Raw genomic sequence first — 26,755 nt, 5'->3', positions numbered from 1 at the left:
ATTGTCTCATAATTTGAACTATTAGAATTGAAAAGACGAAATTACGATTTACAATGTTAGATTGTATTGTACTTTAATCGATTTGAACAAAATTTTGCACTCTCGCTCCCAGGACGAATCGTACGAAATTGCAATCGTATCATAGTAACCGCGTCCTTGACGATACGTACGTTCCATAGTTGCATACGCGACCTGAAAATTATAAAGCTCCGACCGTCAGTTAAGCCCGTACAAACGTACGAATTGGAACGTGTCGGTGTAAGAGTATCGTCTAACACGACGATCGAAAAAAACTTATCCTTTTCAATGATGGCGTTCGCGATTATATCGTCGAACGCCAAAAAAATCATAAGGTATTTTATACATGGCGAAACTTTTTTCCAAGAACTCGGAACTCTTCGTTTTTAGAATATAGAGCGAAATAATAAAAAACGACGAATTCGAGAAGTGTCAACGTGGCAATTTTGTTGTACATATGTTAATAATCGATATTGGTGATAATCGATCGATAAGTAGTGAACATAGTTAAATGTTACAAGTATTTGATATACTTTCGTTTTTAAGTTACGATCCTATAAAAGATCTTAAAAATAAAATGAAAGGTTAGCATTCGTTAGAATTTCGAATAATTCGAAAGTGGATAAACAAATTATCATTTTTTCTATATAATTACATACATATGCTTAGTCATGTTAATTGACAAACAATGAAATTGTCATTTCTTTATTGGCTTCAATGGCTGTAGTGCAATTTTTTCGACTATTCAACAAAATAAGAACAATTTGATGCTCGTACAATACATTTTTTCCTTAAACTGTGCTATGACGTATATACACGGCTCTTGTTATTGATAAATATTTCTTCGATAAATCAACGACCTGTTAAATTCGGAGAAGACATAAAAATAAAGGAGCTATCAGGTAAGTTCGATCTTTATTAACGTCTATTTTACCATGAAAATTATAAAAAATAAGATCAGACGCTATTCGATCGTCTTTTTCTATCACATGTTTTGCGATGTTATCAAACAAATTATATCTAAGTCATGTTTTCATTGATTTTTTCCTCTGAATCACGTGATAGAGATATGTGTTCATGTCTCAGATCGTGCGATTTATTACTGCTGTCGTTTATGTTTGCATACTTAGCACGTGTACCGTACACGTGGTCACAGAAATTACGATTGTAATCATTACCTTTCAACTATTTGTTCATGAGCCCAACGGTGTCAAGCTAATAGCGAAGTTTACAATTGATAAATATATTATAACTTAACTGAAAACCTAACATATCATTAATTAGTCACAATTGGCAATAGTTATCGAATGTATGAATTAAACTTTATTTCTGATTGTACACATGTACAAAATCAAAGTATCATTTTGTTCAGATGAAGATTAACATAATAATCAAACTTCAGAAATAAAAATGATTTGTATACTTTTTTTATTTTATATTTATCATAAGAGATTAGTAAAATATCTAATTATTAAAAAATAATTATCATCTCATAAACAATGAGAAATTTGTTAAATTACTTGCAATCCTTGGATCTCATATTTAATAAAAGAACATATGAAATCTCATTAAGATATGAAAGTTTTCTTACGTACCGTATCTCTCTATTTCCTTTTATATCGATATATAACCTTCTTATTATAATGATCTTTAATATACATAATAATTTAGTATGTTAGGTCAAATAATAGATCTAAAAATCATATCGTCAACATTTATACGACTAACATGTTGAACGTGTAAATACGACATAATAATAGATTTTTATTTGAAAGTGATATTTAATAAGCACGCGAACGAACAAGTGTGATTGTGAGAAAAAAGGGGACGTGTCTATTTATATCGTGAATTGTTTTATTACACGGTTCAATTCTAAAAGAGAATGTCATGAAATGTGGATCGTAAAAGATAAATACGACGTTCGATTATAATTCGAACAGAACTTTTAATGACCTTTACTAGATCACACAAACATGTATGTATCTATGTAAATTTATAATTTCGTTTATTGGTCTAAAGAAAGGAAGAAGAGAGAATAGAAACGCAAATGGAGAGTCTCATTATGTGAGTCAGTTTAAAAGAGCTCTAAATCGCGATAGACCCTAGCGGCCTTTCGATATTGTGTCATGTGTACGAGTATTCAAATCTCTCTTAGAATGAATAATATTAATACGAGACGATTACTCGAGACGATTATTTTGTAAATATCGTACGACGATGCTTACTATTTTAAGTACTTAAATTGTTTAGTTTAACTCTAATTTCCAAAATATATAAATTTTACGATAATGAAATAACACAATTTCAAGATATAATAGGATTTGATGATGTTGATTTTTTTATTTTTATACGTAGATATATATTTTTACATGAATATAAAGATAAGTTATCCATTACTAAATCACTCTAAGAAACTACGTAATCGACCTATTGACAAACGTTCGTACGTTTATATACGTTGTATATATTCGATATATCATAACAATCGCAGATGACATATATCAGTCAGTGGTCTTTTTTCATGTGTAGTGCAATGCTATATTGATAATATCGAGAAATTGATTGCGGATATGTTATCAACATTTTATCAATACGGATGGAACCTAGATCGTATCGGTAAAAATAAATCGGAAAAATGTATATTTTTGAAATCTCACGAGAATTTAACGTTACCTGAGACGATGATATTCTAATGCAAAAAATATGTACTCATGCAATTATACGACATATGATCTATGTTTGTAATTATAAATTAAGAGCCGTTTAAATATTTTCTTTCTTAAAAGCAATATATTAAAAAAATATATTAAAAAAAATTCATGCTCTCATATGTTAAATATTTTAAGAGTACGAAATAAAAACAATAATACAAATTAAATTAAAATTCAAATGATTTTTATTTTGTCTTATGGAATATCATCTGTATTTTTTTTTTCTAGTAATTAAATATTTTAAATGATTATCTTTAAAAAATTATTAAACAAATATAAGTCTAAAGTTAATAATTAACGAGATTTTAATGCATGAAGTATGCTATGCAGACGGAAACCGTAATATTAATTTTAGTAAAATTGAAATTTAGAACTACAAGCAAAAATTATAAATATCGTTAATAACATTTGAAATGTTACGAAATATACGAAGAAATATGATTACCAGATGTCGACTGAGCATACAAAAAAATAGTGGACACTTAGAACATTTATTGATTTAAGCAAACTATTATTTCTTTTTTGTTATTATAGCCTTGTTATTATAATTTTAAATTTTTTAATTCACAACCTTAGTAAAGTAATAAATGAACTTATTGTAAGACTGTTTTATGTGTTCTTCATTTTTTCATGGTCTCTTAAGATTGTATTTGAATATAGGTACTTTTGATCATATAACTTATACATGCTAATATCTTGTTAATTATTAATTTTAGGTCTGCACTTGTTTAATAATTTTTAAAGATAATTAATTGAAATATCTAATTAATTAAAAAGATATGGAGGTTGTTCCATAAGATAACCCAAAAATTATTAAACTTCCGGTTTAATAGGAATTATGTCTTTATTTTGCACTCTTAAAATATTTAATACACGATATCATGATATATATATTTTTTTATTTTTTCTAATAAATGCGATATTTAACTGACCTTAATTTATAATTAACCTGTATACATAAGTAGACATATTTGTTTTCCGTGAAAACTTTGTGTCTACAGCTCATGAATGCGGAAGTGTCTATAAATAGATTGGAATTTTAATTTTCTCTCAGCACTATGCAATTCTTCACATGATTGTTTAGTTTTTTATTAGTCATTCGATTGATTAGCAAAAAGAGATGTTACGTATTAACCCTGATTCGATCGTTGATCATCGAGTTTGAAGAAGATTTATAAGAGAAATTTATTTGTTTCTTCAGAAATTACTATCCCTTATTTAACCATAATTAATACCTTAGATATTTGAAATAATGTCGTTGATATTGTTATTGCGTTTAAATTAAATTTCGATATTAGATAATGAAAAAGGAAAGCATCTTAAATTATCTTGATAACGATTGTAGATACAAATTTTCATTACTTATCTTATTAATTTTATCGTAAAAAAATAATTAATAAGAGAGAAAAAAAGATATAGATTGGAATAAAATATTGCACTTAAAAATATTATTTCTGTATTTTGAAATTATAAATAGTTTACGTAACTATATGTAGCTGTTTTCTTAGAAATAACAAGTCTTATTATGAAGTGTAGATACTTGTATACATATTTGTGTTACGCCATTAGATATCAGTATACAACAATAACGAGATTAATAAAGTTGAATGTCATCGAGATTTAGTGAGATTAGATTTTTTGTACTTTGTTAAATATACGTTATCGCGCAAGAGTATTGCTTCTTAGCTATTATATTCTTCTTCTAGAACTTCCTGGTTTTTAATCATATCTTTCGAGATTTATATATTTTTACATACATATATGCATAAAAATGTTTATAGATATATACAGAGTGTCCAAACGAAAAATGTCCAACAAGATTACTATGAAATCTAATGATTTTCTTCGAAAAGTTCTAGGACAGGTCAATTTCGTTTTCGAAGGGTATATATATTCATCTACTTTGATCTAAATTTCGAAAATTGGTGACAACCTCTTTAAAAATCTTAAATGGCAACAGAGGTAAAGTTACACATTATTTGAAAGATCTTTCAATCCTTTTTAAAACGGTACTATTTTTTTTTAATTTTGAGTCAGTACCCAATAAAATGTGTTTTTTGAAAAAGATTATTGGATTTCATAATAATCATGGATGGACACTTTTCGTTGGAACGCTCTATATATGCGTATATCAAATTTACAATGTAACTCTAGAAATATTTGATAATTAGATTTCCGTGGCAGAGGCGTTGCTCTATAAAGATGTCATTTCATAGTCATGGTGCATTCACCTCAAATTTACGTCCGACTAAGTGACCTTTCGAAATTCTCGAGCCAACTTTAGCGGTACGATGTACTCACAAATGTAAACGACAAACAACGTCGTAATTACTAACCGACAACTACGGAAGGTTTTCTTTTCTTTTTTCTACTGTTTCTATTTCCTTTTTCCCTTTTTTCTTTTTAACGTTAGCAATTGTTATTTCGAGGTTAGTTTGCGGTTGATGGAGTGAGTATGAGGACAGGAGTCAAGACAGACGTCCAATAAATGAGATAGAATACAAAATGCAACGTCAATGGTTTTTTCTCACGGTTATTATATAGCGCATAGCTTTAAGGTTGATTTATATATTTAAGTTAAGTCTGATTATCAGTTCAGTCTCCGTCTTCCGTCTTCGTTCTTTCGTCATTCCCAAGTCATAGTTCAGTTTACATCATTTATATTTACACGTATCAATTCAATATACTTATGTTACTTGACATTTTGTTATACCTTCACAAAGTAACAATATATAAAAAACTAAGTTATCCAAAATTTGTTAATCATTTAAAAAAAAAATGATTGACGAAGTATGATCTCGGATAATCTAACATAAAGAAAATACGACAATCGATGATTAAACTAAGACGAATAGAAACGTGTGAATATTTTTATTTAAATTACATAGAATAATGTTAAAATCATTATGGCCGAATAATATGGCTAAAATTGAACCGACAATAAGACTAATCTGAAATGTATGAATTGATTTTTATTATCAGAAAATATAATTAATGTCATATAAATAATTTTTGTGATATTATTTTCATTTTTATTGGATTATTTTTTGAATGGAAAAAATAGTAAATACAAATTTTTTTTTCTAAAATGAGTTTTGTGGAGTAAATTATTCCATAAATAGTATATATTCTTCTCTCTCTCTCTCTCTCTCTCTCTCTCTCTCTCTCTCTCTCTCTCTCTCTCTCTCTCTCTCTCTCAACGCATCGCTTTAACCGGCAGTCGTGGATTTCTTATTCATTCTGTTTTAATGTGCCTTTTTAAACGGAAGTTGCCGATTTCTTATTGATTATATTCCGACACATTCCTCTGATCGAAAATAGTAGTTAATTTCTTCTAATTTCTATAGATCGTTGAGATGTTAAATTATATGGTTTATCAGAGTATATAGAAAACATCGTAACGGTGCGGTACGTTTGGCGATTTCTTCTTTCAACTATGTAAGTTATCTAAGATCCACAAGCTACTTTCTAATCTCAGTTCCGCCACGATTGTAGTTGGTTACAGATTCCAAATAGAATCCGTATATTTGACCGCGCATACCTATTATCACACGTCAAAATAAAACGAATTCGTGTTTACGATTTTATTATCGTTCAATTGACTTTAAAAGGATAATAAAGATTGAAATATTTTCCGTTGTATTTTTTGTTATATTTGTAAAATTGAAAAAGAAGAAAGGATAGAGATTGGAAATTGGATATTGAACTTTTTTCCCAATGTAAGGTACTTATTTAAGTATGTATTTAACTTTATCAAAAAAAAATTTATGACAAAAAAGATCGTTCAGAAAAGAATTAAATTTATGTATTTTTCATAACACACATACAGTTGGCAATGCTGAAGAGGACACTTTGTGTCGCATACGTGTTTATGTCGTAGAGTAACGTAGAGCGTTCGATAATCACTCGAGCGTTTCCCTTTTTCCTGCGAACGTGCCATCTGTCGGTGACTTGGGAAATTACTCGGTCCGTTCTCGGTTCCGACCTCGTCTTCCGTCTTGCTCGTAATTGCGTGTCTGCTTTTGACGTTTCATCGGTAGTTACTCTGTGAAAATCGACGTTTACCGCGTAACGCGCGTGTCCTCGTCGATTTTCATGAGAGAGAAGTTTTCGTTTTCAAATCGATAGTTCGTTTCACGAGTACCTCGACTCGAATCGGTGTGTCCATTTATGGGAACATGCCTTTCCATTTCGCGAGCTTTATCGATTAACAGTGTTGGGACCGGCCGGCTAATTGTGGTTAAATTTGTAAATCGACTCTTTTCGTCTACCATAACGGTCAGAATATTTCGTTGATTCATCATAAGGTTTATTTTTCATTTTGATGCATGTACGATTTCATTGAAACCAGGATAAGAAAACGAAGCCACGCTAAATGTTTCATGCATCTGGGGTAATTATACATTCTGATTTATCGAACTTTTATACTTGAATTATTTGTTAGCTCGGTTCGCCGATATCCTACGCCGATTTATTCGTTGATGCGCGAGTGTTTATTTTCAATATGGCGACTGTCGAAAAAAGGCGCGAACTTCTGACATTGATTGTCGACCTATTCTTGTTTATATTTATTACAATTTTTACAATTAATATTTTTTTTCTTGTTACCGACGTTGTAATTGAATAACTGCGACATCAAATGGTTCGTATATAATTTCTCGATTAAGAAATGTAGCAATGTAGGTATATATAGCTTACTAATATATCTAGTAAAGATAAATAGATTCTATTTGAATATTTAACCTTATTCAACGAAGTGTGAATATATATTGGATAAACGTTTAGTGCTGCTATTATGACGGAATACTCCCGAACTTTGGGGACGATATAGTGCGCATGCCAGACTATGGAAAAAGAGCGCGAAAATTTGTTGATGGAATACCTGTTTTTTTTTTTCGAACGATTAATTCGTGAGGTATTTTGAAAAACTGTTTGGTGATTCACACAACTATAACAACCCATATGTTTTATTTGATTGAAGTTAGAAAAAATGTAAGCGAAAAAAATAAATAGTTCAAGATGAATTATATATTCAAGAACGTATTTTTTTATTGCACTGATAATATTATATTATTAATCATATTTTTTTATTATTACTTGTACCATATTTGACGTGATAATAGTTACTGATTCATCTTTCGTATAATGTATAACATATACTATGGTTTTTCAGAACAAATGAGAAATATTTAAGTGATTTCATTATATATAATAAAAAAAGTTAAAATATACATACGTCTTATTTGATTTTATTTGTAATTTATAATCAATTTGATTTTCAACAAATTCTAACTGCTTATTTTTATAAGAGATATTCAAAATGATCTCCTCGTATCTGATATGAACACATGCTTGTAGTTACCAATGTCCGTCTTATTCTCTCCATATGTTCAAATGTGTCTCGGATTTGCCGGAAACTTTGTTTTCAATTCTTTTACGAAGAACCTAAGTAGATCTAACGAAAGAATTATTATGATAAAAAATTTACTCTAATTCAAGAACAAAATCAAATAGAATATACGTTTATGTGAATTCTTTTTCATTATTTTGATATGTTAATTAACACATTGCGTATGGCGCTCTGCGCGATCGTTATTGATTCAAGTATATGCTATTTCATATTATCAGAGAGTCTATATGGTGAATCGATGCGTAAATGATTTGTTGTATTTGAAATACTTTGTTCTATATCCATAACTGTATACGTTGATTTTAACAAAAACATTTGTTCTGATTACTTAAGTCATCGGTTCAGTCGAAAAAACATGAAAACGAGATATCATGTGACCCGTACACAATGTGTTAAGATCACTCATAAAATATTTCTTGCTTATTCTCGGACACTGCATATAAATTTCATGTATTATACTTCAATATTTGGATATACCCAATTCTGTTTTTATACAATAGATATATTTCCGAAATATGTATCTATAGAAAATAGAAGATTGATTTCGAACCTAAACAATAAATAAACATAATACAATAAACCATATGAAAAAAATCATGTTAAAATCATTTTTATGTGCTTTCACTTTTTATTTCATAAAGACTGCACACATACACATTATCTAACTACCTATCCATATGCAGCCATACACACACATACATATCTATTACATAAGGTAAATTATCATTTGGAAAGAAAAATAACATGTTACTAAAAATTATGCAAAATAATATCATAATATGAATTAGAACAAGATCTTATTCATTCTTATTTTCAAACAATAAATGAACACATTTGCGTAAAATCAATTCTAATTGAAATCAAAAACAATAAATATGGAGGTGAATAATGCGGACCAAGGGTCGCATCCAAATGTAATACGAAAAAATTTTTTTTCTTAGAATTTTGGATCCATCGCGTTAAATCAAAACAGCTTGTGTAAAAGGAAATATTTGTTCTCATTCGTGTTAAATCAAAATCATATGAAGAAAGTTCGCGTGAAGAATATTCTTGGGTAAAAATAGAATTGGATGTATTATACTCCTCATTATTGTTCGATAAGAATGGATTACTATATATAAAAATTATTAATATATCGGTTATCATCAAATACTTTCAAAGCACGTATTTCTACGTCAATCGTTAAATTTTTATGCATATATCTTAAATTTTAACGTTCGGACTTTGGATCGTTTCATTCGCTAAAAAAAAAAAAGAAAAATCATCAAATTCGGCTTACATAAAATATTATATTTTCATTTAATCTTGTTAGTTCGCTTTTATTTCTAGTGATTGTAAGACTATTTAAAAGGTACAAAGGTTATTTGAAACCCCTTCGATTTGCATTACACCATCGACTGTTACTAAATTTTTTCTGAAAACAGATTTATCTTCGTTCCTTATACGTTAATAGCGCGATATGAACGTTGCATAACAAGTGTTAATGACAGAGTTTAGAATGATCTCAATAGCGAAAATGTAATTTTTAAAGACGTCATTTCCAGACCTGTTAACACGCTACGTATGTACATACAATCGAAACAAAGTGTTAATAAGGCAGCAAACTTTTATGAGGCTGAAAATGCGATGCCATTTTTCACGATCATTATTATAATCAAAATTAATCATTATTATGATCAAAATTAAATCGATAAAATAGTATTATTTTTTATTCATATTAACATATATGTACTTACGTACTTACCTATTATATGGTATTGAGTTACTTATATATGAAATTGAGTTAAATTTGGTAAATTCGAAAATGTTTCCAATGATTTAAAGGGAGAGGAGGGATCTCGGGACACGATCATGCATGATTCTATTTCCGGCGAAATTTTAATTAAACGAAATCTTGGCAACTAGTTTCACGCTTATGATTTCATCTGGGAAACCGAAACCGAAACCTCGAGAAGAAGGATCGACGAGTTTTGAATTTAATATCATGTAAATAACGTAATTTAATAATACCGATGTTGCGTCCATTTTAAATATTTTTCTATTCATTATTGATATGTATATATTCTAATCATTTAAATCGACGGAAAAATTCCTTCGAAATTTAATATTATCACGTTTTACTTTGGATTGAAAAATAGCATCGAAGTATAGTTCAAAAATGAATTCATTAATTCATTAAGCAACCTATTGTTTTCATGATAGTTTTAATAAAGGATATTTATAGCGACAGATAGGTATACGTATATCATAAAATGACTTTTCCTAAATAAACATGATAATTGTAACGTTTGAATTCTGAGATACGATGCAATATCGTTATACCAAATCCTGCGAAATTATTTATGTACGAATGAATTAATTATCAAGCAAATGTATTCTTTGGCACGAAAGATTTACATAACCCTACTCAATGTATTCGAATGCAATTGCATTTGAATGTATCAAGAAGACGTAAAATTATCAGAAAGTTTAATTGATTAACATGAGATTAATTTTTTGTATTTTTCTTGATTCAATTTAATTAAATATTTGTTTTTATTTCCGACGATTTGTTTCACGTTTTCGTATAAAGCGAAATGAATTCTGCTTGAACTTGAAATGCAGTTGCATTGTTGCAGCAGCTGATAGCTCACGATTAAGCGAATCAATCTTGTCTCGTTTCAATCGTTAAATTCGTTTCATTCAAGTAAGAGATATGTAAAGAAATCTTTTATTCTATGGTTAATTCAAAAAACTACAAAACAATCAATCATGATTTTAATGATAATTATATAATAAAATTCGAAAATATTTAAGTAATATATTTTTATCATTAGTTTAAAGTACTACGAGAACATTAGAATTGAGATTTTTAACGGTAATTATAAAATTAGATATTTTAAAATAATATATTATTTTTATATTAATAGTTGAAAAAAGATTTCTTTTTAAATAATTTTGAATCTATATCGACACGCGGACTGTAAAAGAAAAATGTAAGAAATCAATTGATTGTTAGATCAAACATAAAGATGCATCGACTTATAGAAACAAATTGGCGGATCAATGGATCCGATTAATTTAAATGATCACCGATAGAGATTTATTTGACAAGAATGTTAGTGAAATTAACGAAAGTCAAAAGATTGCCTAGTTTTTGTACAGATTAAAAGATTATTTCAAGAGAAAGCAGTTGCATTAAATTATAGCTCTATCGCCAAATACCTTAATTAGCTTGGTAAATTCAGAATAAAATTTATTTATAGTACTAACGAATAAACGTTAAACATAAAATCGTTAAACATAAATAACTCTATTCGTTGAGTTTTCTTTTTGTTTTTTTTTGCAATACTTTTATAATGAACGCATAAAGTCGCTCTTCGAGTGTCGTGCGCATTCGAAGGAGGTAAAGGAGGCGCCAGAGAGATGTTATATTATACACGTGCGAATAAAATTGAAAGAAAATAAAAGGAGAAGAAGCAAATAAAAAAAAATAGAAAAAGAAAAAAAAATATCTACGCGATGGCCAATGAGAAGCTCGTGGAATTCGCGTCGACGTTTTAATACCAAGAAAATGCGGTTCATCCTGTGCTTTCGTCTTTTAAAAGGGTTCGCATTATTCCAAAATCTTTCAAAGTTACTGATAAAGTCTAAGATAAAAAGTAATTAATTCGATAAATGAAAGACAAAGGATCAAAATCTCTATTTTGTATTTTTCTCGTTATTATTATAAATTTAGAGATTCGAATAAAAATAAATAAATATTTTTATATATTATTAAAAATATATTATCAATAATTTTGTGCTTTTACCCTTTAAAAATGGAAATAATATATATGAGTCAAAAAGGCATATATAGATTTAATGTGTTAAATCTTCCATAGTTAATATATACGTATAAATCTATATACTTCATGTTTTTAGTATTCGATGTTGTTCAAAGAGTGAATATTCAAATATATAGTTTACACTCAAAAGACCGTTTACGTTTCGTACAAAAATGTAAACTCTCTAACATAATTTCGTATAAATTTCAAGCTAGTAGAGTGTCGCCAATAAAGACACTAAGAATCATGAATAGGTATGCTTTACTACCTCTTCGCACACTTAGATGATCTCTGGATTCTGGTAAGATTGCATTTCAGCTCTCCAACCCTCGATCTGCAACCCCCTCATATCCAGCTTTCCTCTACAATCTCCTACCCTTTTACTTCGCTCTACTCGGTCCATTAACGTTTTCTTCTTTCGATCAGTCTTTTTTCTCTCACAAACATTCCAATCTTTCGTGCTGCTTCTCTTTCTTCTCATCCGCCTTATCCTCCTCCTTTTCACTCCTCCTTCTCTCCCTCCTTCTCTTCCTCTTTTCTTTTCGAGATCACCACCATCTCTTTACGCAGGAGACCTTACCCAGTATTACCCCCTTTTTAGCTGTTCTCTCTTATCGTCTTCTTTGTCTTCTTCGTCTTCGTCGTCGTCATCGTCGTCTCCGTTGGAGGCCAAGACCGGCCTCGCTCGCGAGAGTGAACTCGAATGCTATTTATAGTAAGGAGCGGCTTTGACTAGCTCCCACTGCGTGAAAAATCGTGACTGGTTTGCGGCGCGCGCGCGCGCGCTCGCTCGCTCGCTGAGAAAGAGAGACAGAGTAAGCGATAAAAGGCGGGAAAGGAATGAGGGAGGAGAATGGGGTGTGATGGGAAGGATCAAAAGTGAAAAGATTCTCTGTCCCATGTTTTAACCAAAATGTAGCCCTTATGGTGAAAATATCAAAACTTAGGTAGGTACGCTTTCTTTTGAAGGAAAAATATTCTATATATATATATATATATATATATATATCTACACTTCCTATAAAGAAGATTGAAAAAGATAATGAAATTTGATGCAATGTGACTTTGAGAAATTTAAGAATTTTTATATATACAAATATTGTCGTTTATTTATATACAGAAATAAAAAACGAAACTGAATACTTTTTGAATTTTGAAAAACAAAAAATGTTACATTTTGAAATGGAGAATTTTAAATAATGAATTTTTAAGCAAATAATTAAATATTGTAATTTTTAAAACAGAAACTAAAATAAATTAGCAACATGAATATACTTTAAATAGGAACGATAATATCAGAAATAAAATTATATATGTATAAAAGATAATTTCCGAAATTTTTTAGACTTCTAATTCGACGCTTTAGAAATAAAAATAAAAAATGAAAAGAAAAACATTAAAAAGTATTTGCTTAAAAAACTTATAGATTCTTGGAAGAATCAGATGCGATTAAATTTGAAGATAGATGGCATACCAACAAAATGTTGCCACTTGTAATCCTTCCCTTGTTAAATGAGAGGAGTTACTAAGAAAACGTGGGGGAGAGAACCGAACAGACGCGTTTGCCGTGGTATTATTGCCATCTTCTCCTCCTCTTCCTCCTCCTCCTTCTCCTCTTCCTCCTTCTCCTTCTCCTCTTCCTCCTCCTCCATCCCCTCCTCTTCTTCCTCCTCCTCTTTATCTTCTTCTTCTTCTTCTTCTTCTTCTTCTTCTTCTTCCCTCCTCTTCATTCTTCTCATCTCGAGGGTACCGAAAAGCCCTGAAAAAGGACGCTGTCCTTGCAAGGGCGCACGGTGAACCCGCTTGGGAAGAACGAGTTGCATCGAAGGCATCTACCTTTTATAATTCTTTTTCTCTCTTTTTCTTTCTTTCTCATGCCTTGTCGCGCCCGTATCCATGCCCATGCCGTGCGAGCGTACTTACACTCGATATGTGTTATTGGGATAAGATCGGACACAGAACTAAGTGGAGCAAGGATGATTCCAATTTATTTCGCATCCGACCTTCTTTCAATAATTTTAATCCTAATATTTATTATTCGTACTATGATCTTCATGAAATCTACTCATTAAAATCTTCGAAAACGTTCTCGAAAATTTTTACGTTTAGGAAATTAGACTTCTTCCAAATACAATTTTTGATTTGATAGAAATGTTGTTTTACGAAATCTAATATTTCTAAAGTTCGAAATTCGTTCCAGGATTTTGGAAAATTCAATCTAGATATATTTACGAAATCAGATTTTGTTTAAATGAAATTTCTTATGTTAATAAAAATGCTGCTTTACGAAATCTAATACTTGTAGAAAATATATATACAATATATATTATATTATATATATTATATATATATGTGGTCTTTGATTCTGTGTAAGATAGATGACTTATGATAAGCAGAATGGTGTTTTAATCATCTTATACGTGTGCACATACGTGGCATGCATCACGTTTACATTCAATCCGAGATAAAGATAAAACCGTAAGCCGAGAGACACGTAAAGTTATTTCAGTGTTAAAAAAAATTTGATGAATAAATGACTTGATACATACAAGTAGATGATAATCGATCGTGTATGGTTAACTGAAATGAAAGTGAAATGCATTGAACTTAATTTTTATTACTTCCCTTGGTAATGTTATCAAGAACGATGTTGATAAGTTCAATGCACTATGAGATCATCTACGATAGTAGCATAGTATGATAGTATAAGAATGATTACAGAATTAAAGCTGATTTCGTTAAAAACGTTTGTTTTTTAAATCTTCCTATTATTCATTTAAAAATTTTATATCTTTATCTATGTAAATACATATGTAAATACGTTTTGTGAAAATGTTGCGTGTATTTGCGATTAAACGTATGCACATTTTCTATCACGTGTAATAATTAATGTTTATAGCTTGACGTCGTTTGCGAAATAAAGGTATAAGGGAATGATTAATGATTATGCGGAATATAAAATTATTGATATTAGTATGAAAATAGGATTTCTAGATGCATAAAGTAATCGTATATGTTTTTTAAAAGTCTATATGATCTAAAGTAATACTATTTTGAAAAACATATTTTCACGTTTGAATTTCATAATTCTTTCCATCATCAAAGAGTATATATTTATATATTTATTCATTATATGTGTATATGATACATATATATAGGTATGTGTGTGTGTGTGTGTATGTGTATATATATATATAAAGTTAATTTTTAATTTTCTAGAAAGAGGAATTCCTTCTTATTTTTTTTTTTGCGAATTCTTTCAGTAGGAATCGAGTAAATGCAAACGTCTAACACATACACATTCTTTCTATTCGCTTACCAGTGGAATTCTAGTAGAACCACGACTAGAAGTGAAAGAACCAATCAGGACTAACTATAGGTGTACACATTCTATAAATAGAATATGTGTTTCGGCGAGTTTGCAACGTTGTCGTGGGAAGTCATTGCAAGAGAAAACTTTTTCCTTAGAAATTACTTAATTCTGTCGATAAGTAATTGAAATAATTGACATCCCAATTAATTATTATTTATCCATTTTTTAAAAATTGAACAAGAATAAAATTTTCATCGATCTTTTCTTACTCATCGAATATGAATATTTCTATAAATATAGGTATATATACACACACATATATATATATATATATATATATATATACACGTAGACATATTATATAACTATTATATATAAAAAATTGATTTGATAATGATTTATTTGTAGGGGCCGATAAAACGCTTTTTCACTCTTTGATATCTATATTAATGATCAAAATAAATGTACATTATTAATCTCGTCATCGTTTCGTTGTAATTTGTGTACGAGGTGCAATTTGTTTATTACTGATGCAGCATGCGCAATATATGAACGCATATTACCAACGTTGCCACACGATAAAATTGCATCTTTAGAAGTAGTATGATTCTTTTGTGCCATATGACAGACACGGGATTGCACGAACATATTCGTCGTTGTTTGATTCACGAAGAAAATGTAGAAAATTATTGGATATCATGAAAATTTAAAAAAAAATTTTTCTTATATTGGAAATCATCTATTTTCGATAACTTTAAGTAGTTACTTTTTTTTTTTTTTTTTTTTTTTTTTTTTTTAAATATTTTTAACGATATTCATTGGAAAATATTTAATCATTTTAATATTACTTTATAAAGATAGATTTTTTTTTATTACTATATAAAATACTAACTTTCTGTTAGCGCAAAACTCGTTAGTAGCGGATATCCGGCGATTGCCTTATTATGTACATAATACATTTTACGTATATACATACATATATATAGGCGTACATATTTACATAAATATATACAATACATACATATATACATATATATATATACATACATATATATATATACATACATATGTCGTGAAGTCATGCGTGTCGATTATGTATTTGTTTTATAGTAGTCTAATTTATCACTGTAATGGAATCTTGATTGTACGTATTCGATGTTTAGAATAATGATACGAATTGATCGTTTGTGGGATTCTATCAATAAGATTTTATCTATAATTCCATCTATAAGATTCTATCAAAATCTATGATTTCTTTATAAATATCAATATTTATCGAAAAAATTTTTAATTCTATGGAAAAGGACGATGGATATTGAAATTTTCTTACAGATTATGAATAAAATGAGCGAATAGAGGATTGTGAAAAAAATAAGCCCTATGAGAGATTTTATTAGGAAAGCCCATACATACGTCTATACGAAAATTGACATGAGAAAAATTTGAAACTAACTTATCGATATCTGCTATCAATATGTTTGCTAACAATGCATACTATGTATTTTAATAAGATGTATACGACATAGATTGATATATAAATAAAAAGAAATGAAAATAAAATGACGTGATTAACAAATTATTATTAAATAATAATTCGAATAATATTCTCCTTGTTTATTAATCAAATTAAGCAGGATCAATTAACATTAATTATTGATATATACGAAAATGAAAATATAATAATGCGAAAAAAAATGTTTATTTCAGCAAAAATATATTAGAAAATTGTTCTTACGTTAATCATTTTCATTGATTTTATTATCGTTAACAAATTAAAAATGTATTGAATCGAAAAGTTTAAATAAAAATGTCAGCGTTACAAATATTCTTAGCCACACAATGTCACACAATATTATTCTTTTCGATTGTTCACGTTCATATCAACTTGCTGCATATTGTGCTATTCTACAAAAGTATCAAATTCATGTCTTCTATTAATCACGCACATCGTACAAATTTTTTCATTGATTGAAAACAATTAGTTCGAGCTTATGCTGTAACATATGATCCTGATCTAAAAATGACAACGTTTATTGAAGAGGTAATAGACAATAATAAAAAAGGACATGCTCTTGAAATCCGTAAGAAGAGGATGAAAACAATAAGAAGAAGAAAAAGATGATGATGATGAGGACAATGATGATGATGATGATGATGGTGATGGTGATGGTGATCCTAAGAATGGATGATAGGATTTTCTTAGAATGTGAGACGTGTAGGTACGTGCAGGTACGTGAAGACGTCTTAAAGAATGAGCCATCAGAGAAGTAGGAAAAGGAAGAGGAGGAGAAGAAGTAAAGGAGGAGGAGGAGGAGGAAGAGAAGAAGGAGAAGGAGAAGAAGTAAAGGAGGAGGAGGAGGAGGAAGAGAAGAAGGAGGAGGAGAAGAAGTAAAGGAGGAGGAGGAGGTGGAGGAGGAAGAGAAGAAGGAGGAGGAAGAGAAGAAGGAGGAGGAGAAGAAGTAAAGGAGGAGGAGGAGGAGGAAGAGAAGAAGGAGGAGGAGAATCAACAGCAGTGTGTTTTTTGCAAAACTCGTGCGGTGGTATTCAGAGAGAGAGGGAGAGAGAGACAGAGAGAGAGAGAGAGAAAGAGACAGAGAGAGAGAGCCATTTAAGATAGTGACCGTGGTGGTTGCTTCGAAGAAGAAGAGGAAGAAGAAGAAGAAGAAGAAGAAGAAGAAGAAGAAGAAGAAGAAGAAGAAGTAGAAGAAGAAGAGGTTGAGAAGAAGGAGGCAGGAGGGTGATCGTCGTGGCGCTTGTACGAGCCGAGAAGAAGGGCCATCTTTGTGCATTGCGAGTAAAAGCAAGGTCTACACCCGGCAGTCGTCGCCCGCAGCTCGTGCGTGCAGGCTCGTATTCTCCTTCTATTTATCCCTTTTCTTGCCTTATCTTACCTGGTATCGTCTTCTTTTACCTTATCCTTCATCTTCTCGAATCTTCTCGAGTTTTCGTGTTATAAGTAAGCGCAAGTGTTATCCATAATTTTCATTTTCTAATCTCTTCGATTGTCTTTGAATAACGTGATTTTTTGTTTCTTTTTTTTCCGAAAAAGAGAAAAAAAAAAGAATTCATACCATCGGCATTGTGCCGCTGTGAGTGAATGTTACTCACGTTCGTTTGTTTCTACAATGTCACGAGGGACCACCATGCGCGCAATGATTAAAATTTGAACGGTAATTGTCTTCCTTTATCCCTTTTTCTTCGATTTTTCGTTCGCTTCTTAATATCCTAAAATTATGAAATCGAATTACTTTACTGAGAGGTTTAAGAATTATTAAGTATTTCTAAGATTTAAGATTTGTTGTTAGCCATAGAATAGAATTTTCTAAAAAGATTTATCTGAATATAATTTCTAACAATTCTTCACCCATTAGAAAATTATTAGAAATAATAATAATGATGATGATAATAATAATTTGGTAATTATATTACGATTCGCAAAATAGTATAATTAGTAACAAGTAATTTCTTTTTCGACGATAAAAGAATTAAAATAAATTGTGTTAGTACTTGATCTCAGTAGAGATTTAATAAGACCGATAAAGATCGATTCGATCTCGATTTCATACCTATCGATGTTCGTTCGCGTTGTCATCGAAGAAAAGAGTATTTCATTTAAGCGCACGTGTTGCGTTTCGATCGGAAGAAATCAATTGGCCATGATGTTGATTCACATAAAGGCCGACTAATTAATTCGTCCATGGTGGGTTCGTACACTGATACGTTTCAGTTCAAATGATCCTAATTTAAGCTGACAAATACTGACGGCTGTCACACGTTCGTTTAGGTTCGTCATAATGTATCTATTTAATTCAAGTTTATATGGTATAATTTCAACTCACTATCTATATTAATTTTCATTGACCAATCGGTTTCTAGATAGGTAGAGAGAAAGAGAGAGAGAGAGAGAGAGAGAGAGAGAGAGAGAGAGAGAGAGAGAGAGAGAGAGAGAGAGAGAGGGAGAGAGAGAGAGAGAGAGGGAAAGAAAAAAAAATACCTATAATCGTCGATTGATATCACTTGTCCGTAAAATATATCTCCATCGTATCGCTCTACAAATCCTCAAGAGAGCTTGAATAAATTGTAAACATATTTTGCCTTTTAACATTTATCGTTCTTTCGTAAATTAATTCTCGTATAACTTCGTCAATCATTAATTTATGAGATTGTGTAACTATAAATGTAAACATAGCATACAACAATGTCGCAATGATGTTTATTTTTTTAAAGGAATTGATTGCGATCTAGCTGTCTCGATCGTTAATCAATCGTGATTCAATTCGTCGTCTGCAAAATAAGGAAAAATATACGATTATGAGAGACATACTCAGCATGTACTATATATATTGTATAAACTGGTTAAATAAACGTTGTTAATTATTATTGTAATTTATAATATAAATTATATTATATTAATAGCAGGATAATGATAGAATTATGTATTTTTCGTAGAAATTTTATTATTATGTTATGAAAATTATCATTATTTCTAGTTTCACTTGAAATTGATAAAAGTGTAATCGCGGGCTGATCCTTTGTGATTATGATTGGTAATGATTCGATGATAATAATCTCGGTTTCGTAATGCTTACGTCTTGGCGCATAATTCTGCAATATGCGTTGCGTTGAGATAGATCGAGACGGATCTAATGTATGGAATTAATTATCTTTGATAAGTCCAATACAATCGTGTTAACTGCTATTGGCACGATTGAAGGAATGTCTCCGGTTTGATTATCATCTCGATATAATATATTTTATTTATCAGTAACAATCTTGAATAATTCAAATAAACGTCAGGTTTTCGCTTCTGTTGTTTTTTTTTAAATAATGTAACAGATTAACATACGGATATTGAGTAAAATACATAAATAAATAAATAAATAAATAAATAAATAAATAAATAAATAAATAAATAAATAAATAAATAAATAAATAAATAAATATATAAAATTATATATATATATATATGTTTCAATAAAATTATAAATCGTTAAATTTATACTTTGATTACAGGCAAATGAAAGATCGAGCGGACAAAATATGGATGTTTTTGGATGCTGATTTGAAGATTGCGTTGTACTTTCGATGAGCAGTATAAAGTAAATCGAGTGTCATCCAAATCTCTGAAAATAACGATATTATACTATGTTACGATAGAGAAAACGTAAAGATAAACAACAATCAGGGTATATTCCTGATGGAAAGAATACAAGTCGGCGTCAAAATATAAAAAAATAAGAAAGGCTTGAAATAGTATCTTCAGAATTAAATTGCAAATATATTTAAAAGCGATACTTTTTTTTGTATCCTCATTATGCGTGCTTCTTTAGACATAAATCGTTCATGCGAATCAGCAAAAGTCCAATAACGTAATCGGAGTTCTGTCGTGCTGGCATAAATTCGACGATTAAAAATAATCGTCTGATTATTACTTTATTCGAAGTTGTATCTTTGAGAAATAAGAAAGAAGGAAAAGAGTGTATGCATAACGCCATATAGAAGATCGATCAATTCATAGAAAGAAGACGATTTCGGGAAAAATCAAAGAGGAAAGTAGGCAGATAAAAAATGGCATACGACGACGTGATACTCCGAATGGGCGAATTCGGTCGTTATCAACGCCGAGTTTATTTGCTTCTTTGTCTTCCGGCAATATCCTGCGCATTCCATAAATTGGCAGGGGTCTTTCTTGGGGCAAAAATGGATGTCAGGTAAGAATTTATCTTTTTTTAATGAGTTATTGATTTCTTTTTCTTTCAGTTTTATCCTGTTCTCATTTTTGATTAAATAAGACGAAGAATGTAAATTCATGTTGTTTTTTTTTTTTCAGATGTCTACTGCCGCACGAGAGCATCGAGAATGCTACGTATTACCTACCTCAGGATGTGATGAATGCTAGTTATCCTTGGGATAACGAGCTAAAGGGCTGGTCGCAATGTTTACGGCGGGATCCCATATTGGATGGTAATTCTCAAGGTCATGACAATTCTCCTGTTCAAACCCCGATAGGATCACTGAAGTTGGCCAACACCGAAGGCAATAAACCATGCGAAGAATACGTTTATGACAGGAGAAAATATAAAAGTACCACTACTTCTGAGGTATACTTATTGTTGATAAAACGTAAAGCTCGATTAACCTGTCTCATTTCTTTTTTTAGTGAATCGGTGAATCCGAACCGCTTTTCCTTTTTCAGTGGAACTTGGTCTGCGATAGAGCATGGCTGAGAGCTACGGGGGACTCATTGTTCATGGTAGGAGTCATGCTTGGCTCGATGATATTTGGTGCTTTGTCCGATAAGTTTGGACGTAGACCAATTTTCTTCCTGTCTTTAGTCATCCAGCTAGCCGGTGGTATATTGGTCGCGATAGTGCCAGAGTTTATTTCCTACGTAATCTTCAGATTGATCGTTGGTTCGACCACCAGCGGAGTTTTCTTAGTGGCTTACGTTATAGGTAAAGAATATATTTCATTAGAAAGTGCAAAATGCATGATAAATTTATTTCATGAATAGGATAAATTGGTAACAGATGATAATACTAAAGATTTATACTTAATAGAAATACATCGAAATGAATATTTATGAAATAATATATAAAATAATATACAAAATGGTTACATTTATTCGTAAATTTTATAAAATAATAATTAAATTTGTTTCAATCATTATTCAATTTAATTAAATTAATAACGTGTCTGCCCTCACTTACTTTATAATAAGTATAAATATTAATCTTTCACATTTCACAGCTCTTGAGATGGTCGGCCCCAAGAAACGTTTAGTAGCTGGTGTAGGTTGTCAATTATTTTTCACTACGGGCTACATTCTTACGGCAGGTTTTGCTTATTTGATAACCGATTGGAGAATGCTGCAGGTTGCCATCACCATTCCGAGTATTGCATTTCTGCTCTATTGGTGGTACGTCTTGTAATAATTTTTAATTAACCGATCTCTATATGTATATTATATACATTGTTTCTGCAGGTTCATTCCAGAATCTGCTCGTTGGTTATTGATGAAAGGTCGTGCCGAAGAAGCTAAAGACATACTTCAGCGTGCATCGAAGGAAAATGGAATGGAGATTCCACGCGAAGCATTGGATACTCTTCTTAGCAATAATAGCGATGATAGTATGCCTGACTCAAAGAAGGCTTCTCTCTTTGATCTTTTCCGATATCCAAATTTAAGACGAAAAAGCATGTTATTGTTCTTTAATTGGTACTTCTTATTTTAAATACCCGTTATATATTTTTATAAAGAACCGATACAAAATTTTGTATAAATATAATCGTTGTTATCGGTATAGGCTCGTAAATAGTGGTACATATTATGGATTATCCTGGCATGCATCCAATCTTGGAGGAAACGATTACGTGAACTTTCTGATATCTGGCTTAGTAGAAGTGCCCGCCTATACATTTCTTATTTTCACGTTGAATCGATGGGGACGAAAAATTATTCTCTGTGGTTGCATGTTGATTTCCGGATTTGCATTACTCGCCACATTGTTCGTTCCTGTCGGTGAGTAAATTGAATTGTTTTAGTCACGTCAACCTAAGAGAATTAGGTTGCTTACTTTTATCTCATTTTAGATAAACCATGGCTAGTAGTTTGCCTTGCTATGATTGGAAAACTTGCCATCACGTCATCATACGGTGCCATTTATGTTTTTACGGCTGAACAATTTCCAACTGTTATTCGCAACGTAGGTCTTGGGGCTAGCTCGACTTTCGCTCGTATTGGTGGTGTAATAGCACCATATGTGAATCATCTAGTAAGAAAATTATACGTTATCGTTATATGTATTTAACTCTATCGATAAAGTATGAATATAAATTTATTGTAAAACCTTTTAGTCTGAAATATGGATACCCTTGCCTTTGGTCATTTTTGGATCCTGTGCTCTCTTTGGTGGCATGATGTCATTGTTACTTCCAGAAACTTTAAACAAGAAACTTCCAGAATCTATTCAAGATGGAGAATTATTTGGAAAGTATGTTAAACAGTTATAAAATGATTTCAAATATTTTGAATGGGGTTTGAAAATATTTTTTATCAAATATTGCTATCCAACTAGGAAAATTTCGAAGAATAAGAAAAAGAAAAAGAAGCAGCAGCAGCATGATTTGGAACAAGGAAATGAGATAGATGTGATAAAGCCATTGAAGCCACAAGAAAATGGAGTGCATGAAAAGCAAAACGGATGACGTTAGTCTTATTGAGGAATGTCGGGTGTGCTGAAAATATTTATCTGATTCCTCTCTGATTGTATACTAGGCGTCCTCATGCACGTGATCCACGTGTAGTGTGCACACATTAAAAGCGCACCAAATTGAAAATAGAGTTCTCAAGTAACTCGATTAACGATATTTGGCTCAGTGATCAAATTAAAAACCTTTCTCAATTGTAAACGATAGTATGGGGGAACAAGTTCAAGGTCTTCGTAAAGAAAAGAGAAGAGAAGAGAAGAGGGAGAAAGAGAGAGAACAAGAGAGAGAGTGTTTATTTTTATAAAATCTCAAACACTTTTTTAATCAAAGAAAGGTTTCTGGTTTGATCAAATCGCACCAAGTTCACGGTGTTAGCCGCTACTTGATCACTACTTGATTGTGGCTTAGTGTTATTTTATCTAAGCTCTGCTTAAATATTATACATCAGTAAAGAGAAAAGAAAGAACGTCCTCAATTCTATAACCGAAAGTAAAGATGCAACATAAGATTTCTGCCAATATGCATATCATTTACTGTAATTCTGAATGTTGTTTATGTATAAGTGCCCTTTTTTGTAATTTTGTGCAAAAAATAGATACGTAATCATACAAATATTATATCTATAAATATATAAGATATACGGATTTTTGATTTTTTTCTCGTCGAAGATAATATCAATTCTTGGTTAATATTGCGCTATTCGATAAATATACACACATTGTCATAATAGATTGCAGCTTGTCCGAATTTGATTAATAAAAGACAAGACAAATATTTAATCTTAGGTTATCTAGTTACGACGATTATATCATATTTTTATAAATTATGTTTTTAGATAAAATATACAATTTTACGGCGGTATTTAGCAGCAACAATGTGAATCGTTCTTTATCTCTAGTTTATTAGCAATGAATTTTTTTATATCTCGATCTTAATATTAAACTATGGCGCTATTTTTATGTGACTATATGAAATAATGCCTACGAATTTTATTCTATTGAAGTTTTATTATATTACCGGATGCGCATTTTTGTATATAAAAGATAAAATGTAGATTTAAAAATGAAATAAAAAAATCTGTGATTTACATAATTTTCTTGTCTTTTTTAATTTACCTTCCCATGATAGAATCATATCGTAACATAAAAAATAATTAAATTATATATCCTAAGATTTTCAAAGATAACTATTTTTCTTATAAGAAGAGCCTCTCTAAAATTTAATAGGTACAAAAAATCTAATACATTTTATATAATTTTAATAAGTGTAAAAGATGTGCAATGCATTATAATGGTACAGGTAATTAATGTGGAATGTTTACAAATACAATGTATGTGTATTGTATTTTAAACATATAAAGAAATAATGGATAATAGATATTAATAATAATAGAAATACATAATGTTATATTATTATAATCCATCTTATGTCAAATTATTATTGCGAAATAAATTATGAATAATAATTGCACTGCAATTTTAAAGAAATTAATTCACGATCGGATAAATATAAGTATTTACAATTTAAATAATTACAAGGCTAATAGCGTCATAAAAAATGATTAAGAATAAAAATATATGAGTAGATCATTTTAAATGCAATACTTTAGAGATATGTTCTTTTATGAACAATTTCATTTAATAATATTCAATAGAATTTCACCATTTCTATCGTATATTCGTCATATTATATTCGAAATCATATCCGTCGTATAAATAACATATATATATATATATGTATATATATATATGATATAAATTTTTATTTAAATTTTGGTATAGTTAGATTTTAGTTTCAAAATCGTTTCTCATATATAACAGAAATATTATAAGATATCCAATACACATGGAATTGTTTTTCAACTGCATATTAAAGAACATAGACATCATCCCTTTAAAAAATGTCATAAAAATGAAAGCTGATTCAAACAAGAATGTTATTTCACATCAAGAATTTATTTTTGCTCCTAATGGTTGTGGCCTAGCATTACGTTCTAGCCTTTTCTGTTGCTGTTCAAATAAGCGTTGTTCGCGTTCTCTACGCTTTTGTTCTCTCAAGGCTTTTGTAGGATCACCAATTTCTTCGCTCGTTTCTTCTTCCCAACTGACAGCATTATCTTCCCATTCCTTAAGTTCGTTCTAAATACAAATATGTTTAATTAGTGTCAAATAATATTATATTGGAGTTATATATATATATATATATATATATATATATATATATATATATGTATATATATAAACTTACTGTTGGTATTGGATCAGTAGCTACTGCAAATTTTGTAGAATTACGAAAAGTATTTTCTACTTTTTTATCTTTGATAAGAATTTTTGTTTGCCTTGTAATTTTTGGTGTCATATCCTACAATCAACGATTATGTTACATTAACATTTCCTTTTTTTTCTTTCTACCTTTCTACAATATTCCTTTACAATTGAATTTACCTCAAAAAAGTTAGGTTGCTGTTCTTCCATGGGAGGTTCTGTGGATTTAGTCACTTGTTGCCTGTATTGTTCAATCTTAGATTGTACCATATTAACAGGTTTATCTGGTACAACAACGACTGGATTTTCTTCCCAATGATCCCATTTTTCTAATTCCTTGATTAAGCATTCTCAATAATTACTATTATAGTAGATGCGAAAGTATTTAAAAAGATCAACAAAATGTCACTTAAAAGTAAACTCCAAGAAGTCTCATCTAAGAAAACTCACCGTATTTGAATTGTTTGAAGCGTTTGGTACCACACCAACTGCTGAAAGAGGTATCGAATCGCACGAAGATCTTCTACGACGTCGTAAACAACACATAGCACGTCTAAATACACCGAAAAGAAGTAAAACAAGGGCTTTCAGACGGTTCACTAAGAATTCTACAGCCATTGTAAACCGTAACCAAATCTAACCTTTCTTCGTTTCGAATGATATCTTTACACAATAAACACGAATTTAATTCATCCTAATGTCATATTTTTAAAATGATAATAATTAAAATGTTCACGTACGATTTTCTCTATTTCACGCAATGTAAACCATGTTTTAATAAGTTAATCTTAAGTTATCAATTTCTTAACCTACGAATAATAGAAAAGCGATGTATCGAAATATATCGACTTCGTTTGCCGGTTAAAAGCGATTATTTTTTCTTCTTCTTTTCAAACGAATTCGTATAGTATTTAAATGAATGTAGAATTTCTTATGATTAATCGTTTGTTCATTGTAATCTTATGTTCATTGATTAAAAGACACAGCTGTGAAGTTATAAATAAGTTATACGTACTGTTGAT

General features: G+C 30.2%; 2 protein-coding genes across 8 annotated transcripts; one reads left to right on the top strand and one right to left on the bottom strand.

Moving 5' to 3' along the window:
• The first annotated feature begins 213 nt into the window (after positions 1-213).
• On the top strand, positions 214-23,478 carry Orct (Organic cation transporter). Of its 7 annotated transcripts, none has more exons than XM_035875417.2 (10): positions 214-920; positions 20,272-20,969; positions 21,089-21,359; positions 21,455-21,713; positions 22,009-22,177; positions 22,244-22,477; positions 22,566-22,780; positions 22,852-23,033; positions 23,116-23,252; positions 23,337-23,478. In XM_035875417.2, exons 2-10 carry the CDS (start codon positions 20,827-20,829, stop codon positions 23,464-23,466), a joined length of 1,740 nt encoding a protein of 579 aa, XP_035731310.1. In that variant the 5' UTR covers positions 214-920; positions 20,272-20,826; the 3' UTR covers positions 23,467-23,478. The 7 variants fall into 7 exon arrangements, with proteins under 7 accessions (XP_035731310.1, XP_035731312.1, XP_035731307.1 ...); XM_035875419.2 differs by lacking the exon at positions 214-920 and adding an exon at positions 5,981-6,167; XM_035875414.2 differs by lacking the exon at positions 214-920 and adding an exon at positions 6,616-7,122.
• LOC118445683 (uncharacterized) lies at positions 22,562-26,576 on the bottom strand. The gene is made up of 4 exons (XM_035875420.2): positions 26,184-26,576; positions 25,914-26,069; positions 25,717-25,830; positions 22,562-25,607 (listed from the first exon to the last, which is right to left on the bottom strand). Exons 1-4 carry the CDS (start codon positions 26,349-26,351, stop codon positions 25,416-25,418), a joined length of 630 nt encoding a protein of 209 aa, XP_035731313.1. The 5' UTR covers positions 26,352-26,576; the 3' UTR covers positions 22,562-25,415.
• Positions 26,577-26,755: the final 179 nt, after the last annotated feature.

Source organism: Vespa mandarinia, chromosome 1 (genome assembly GCF_050613455.1).
Source record: "Vespa mandarinia isolate Hongniang chromosome 1, ASM5061345v1, whole genome shotgun sequence".
Lineage (NCBI taxonomy): Eukaryota > Metazoa > Arthropoda > Insecta > Hymenoptera > Vespidae > Vespa > Vespa mandarinia.
The sequence above is the reverse complement of the archived record's forward strand: the minus strand, read 5'-3'. Positions and strand labels throughout refer to the sequence as shown.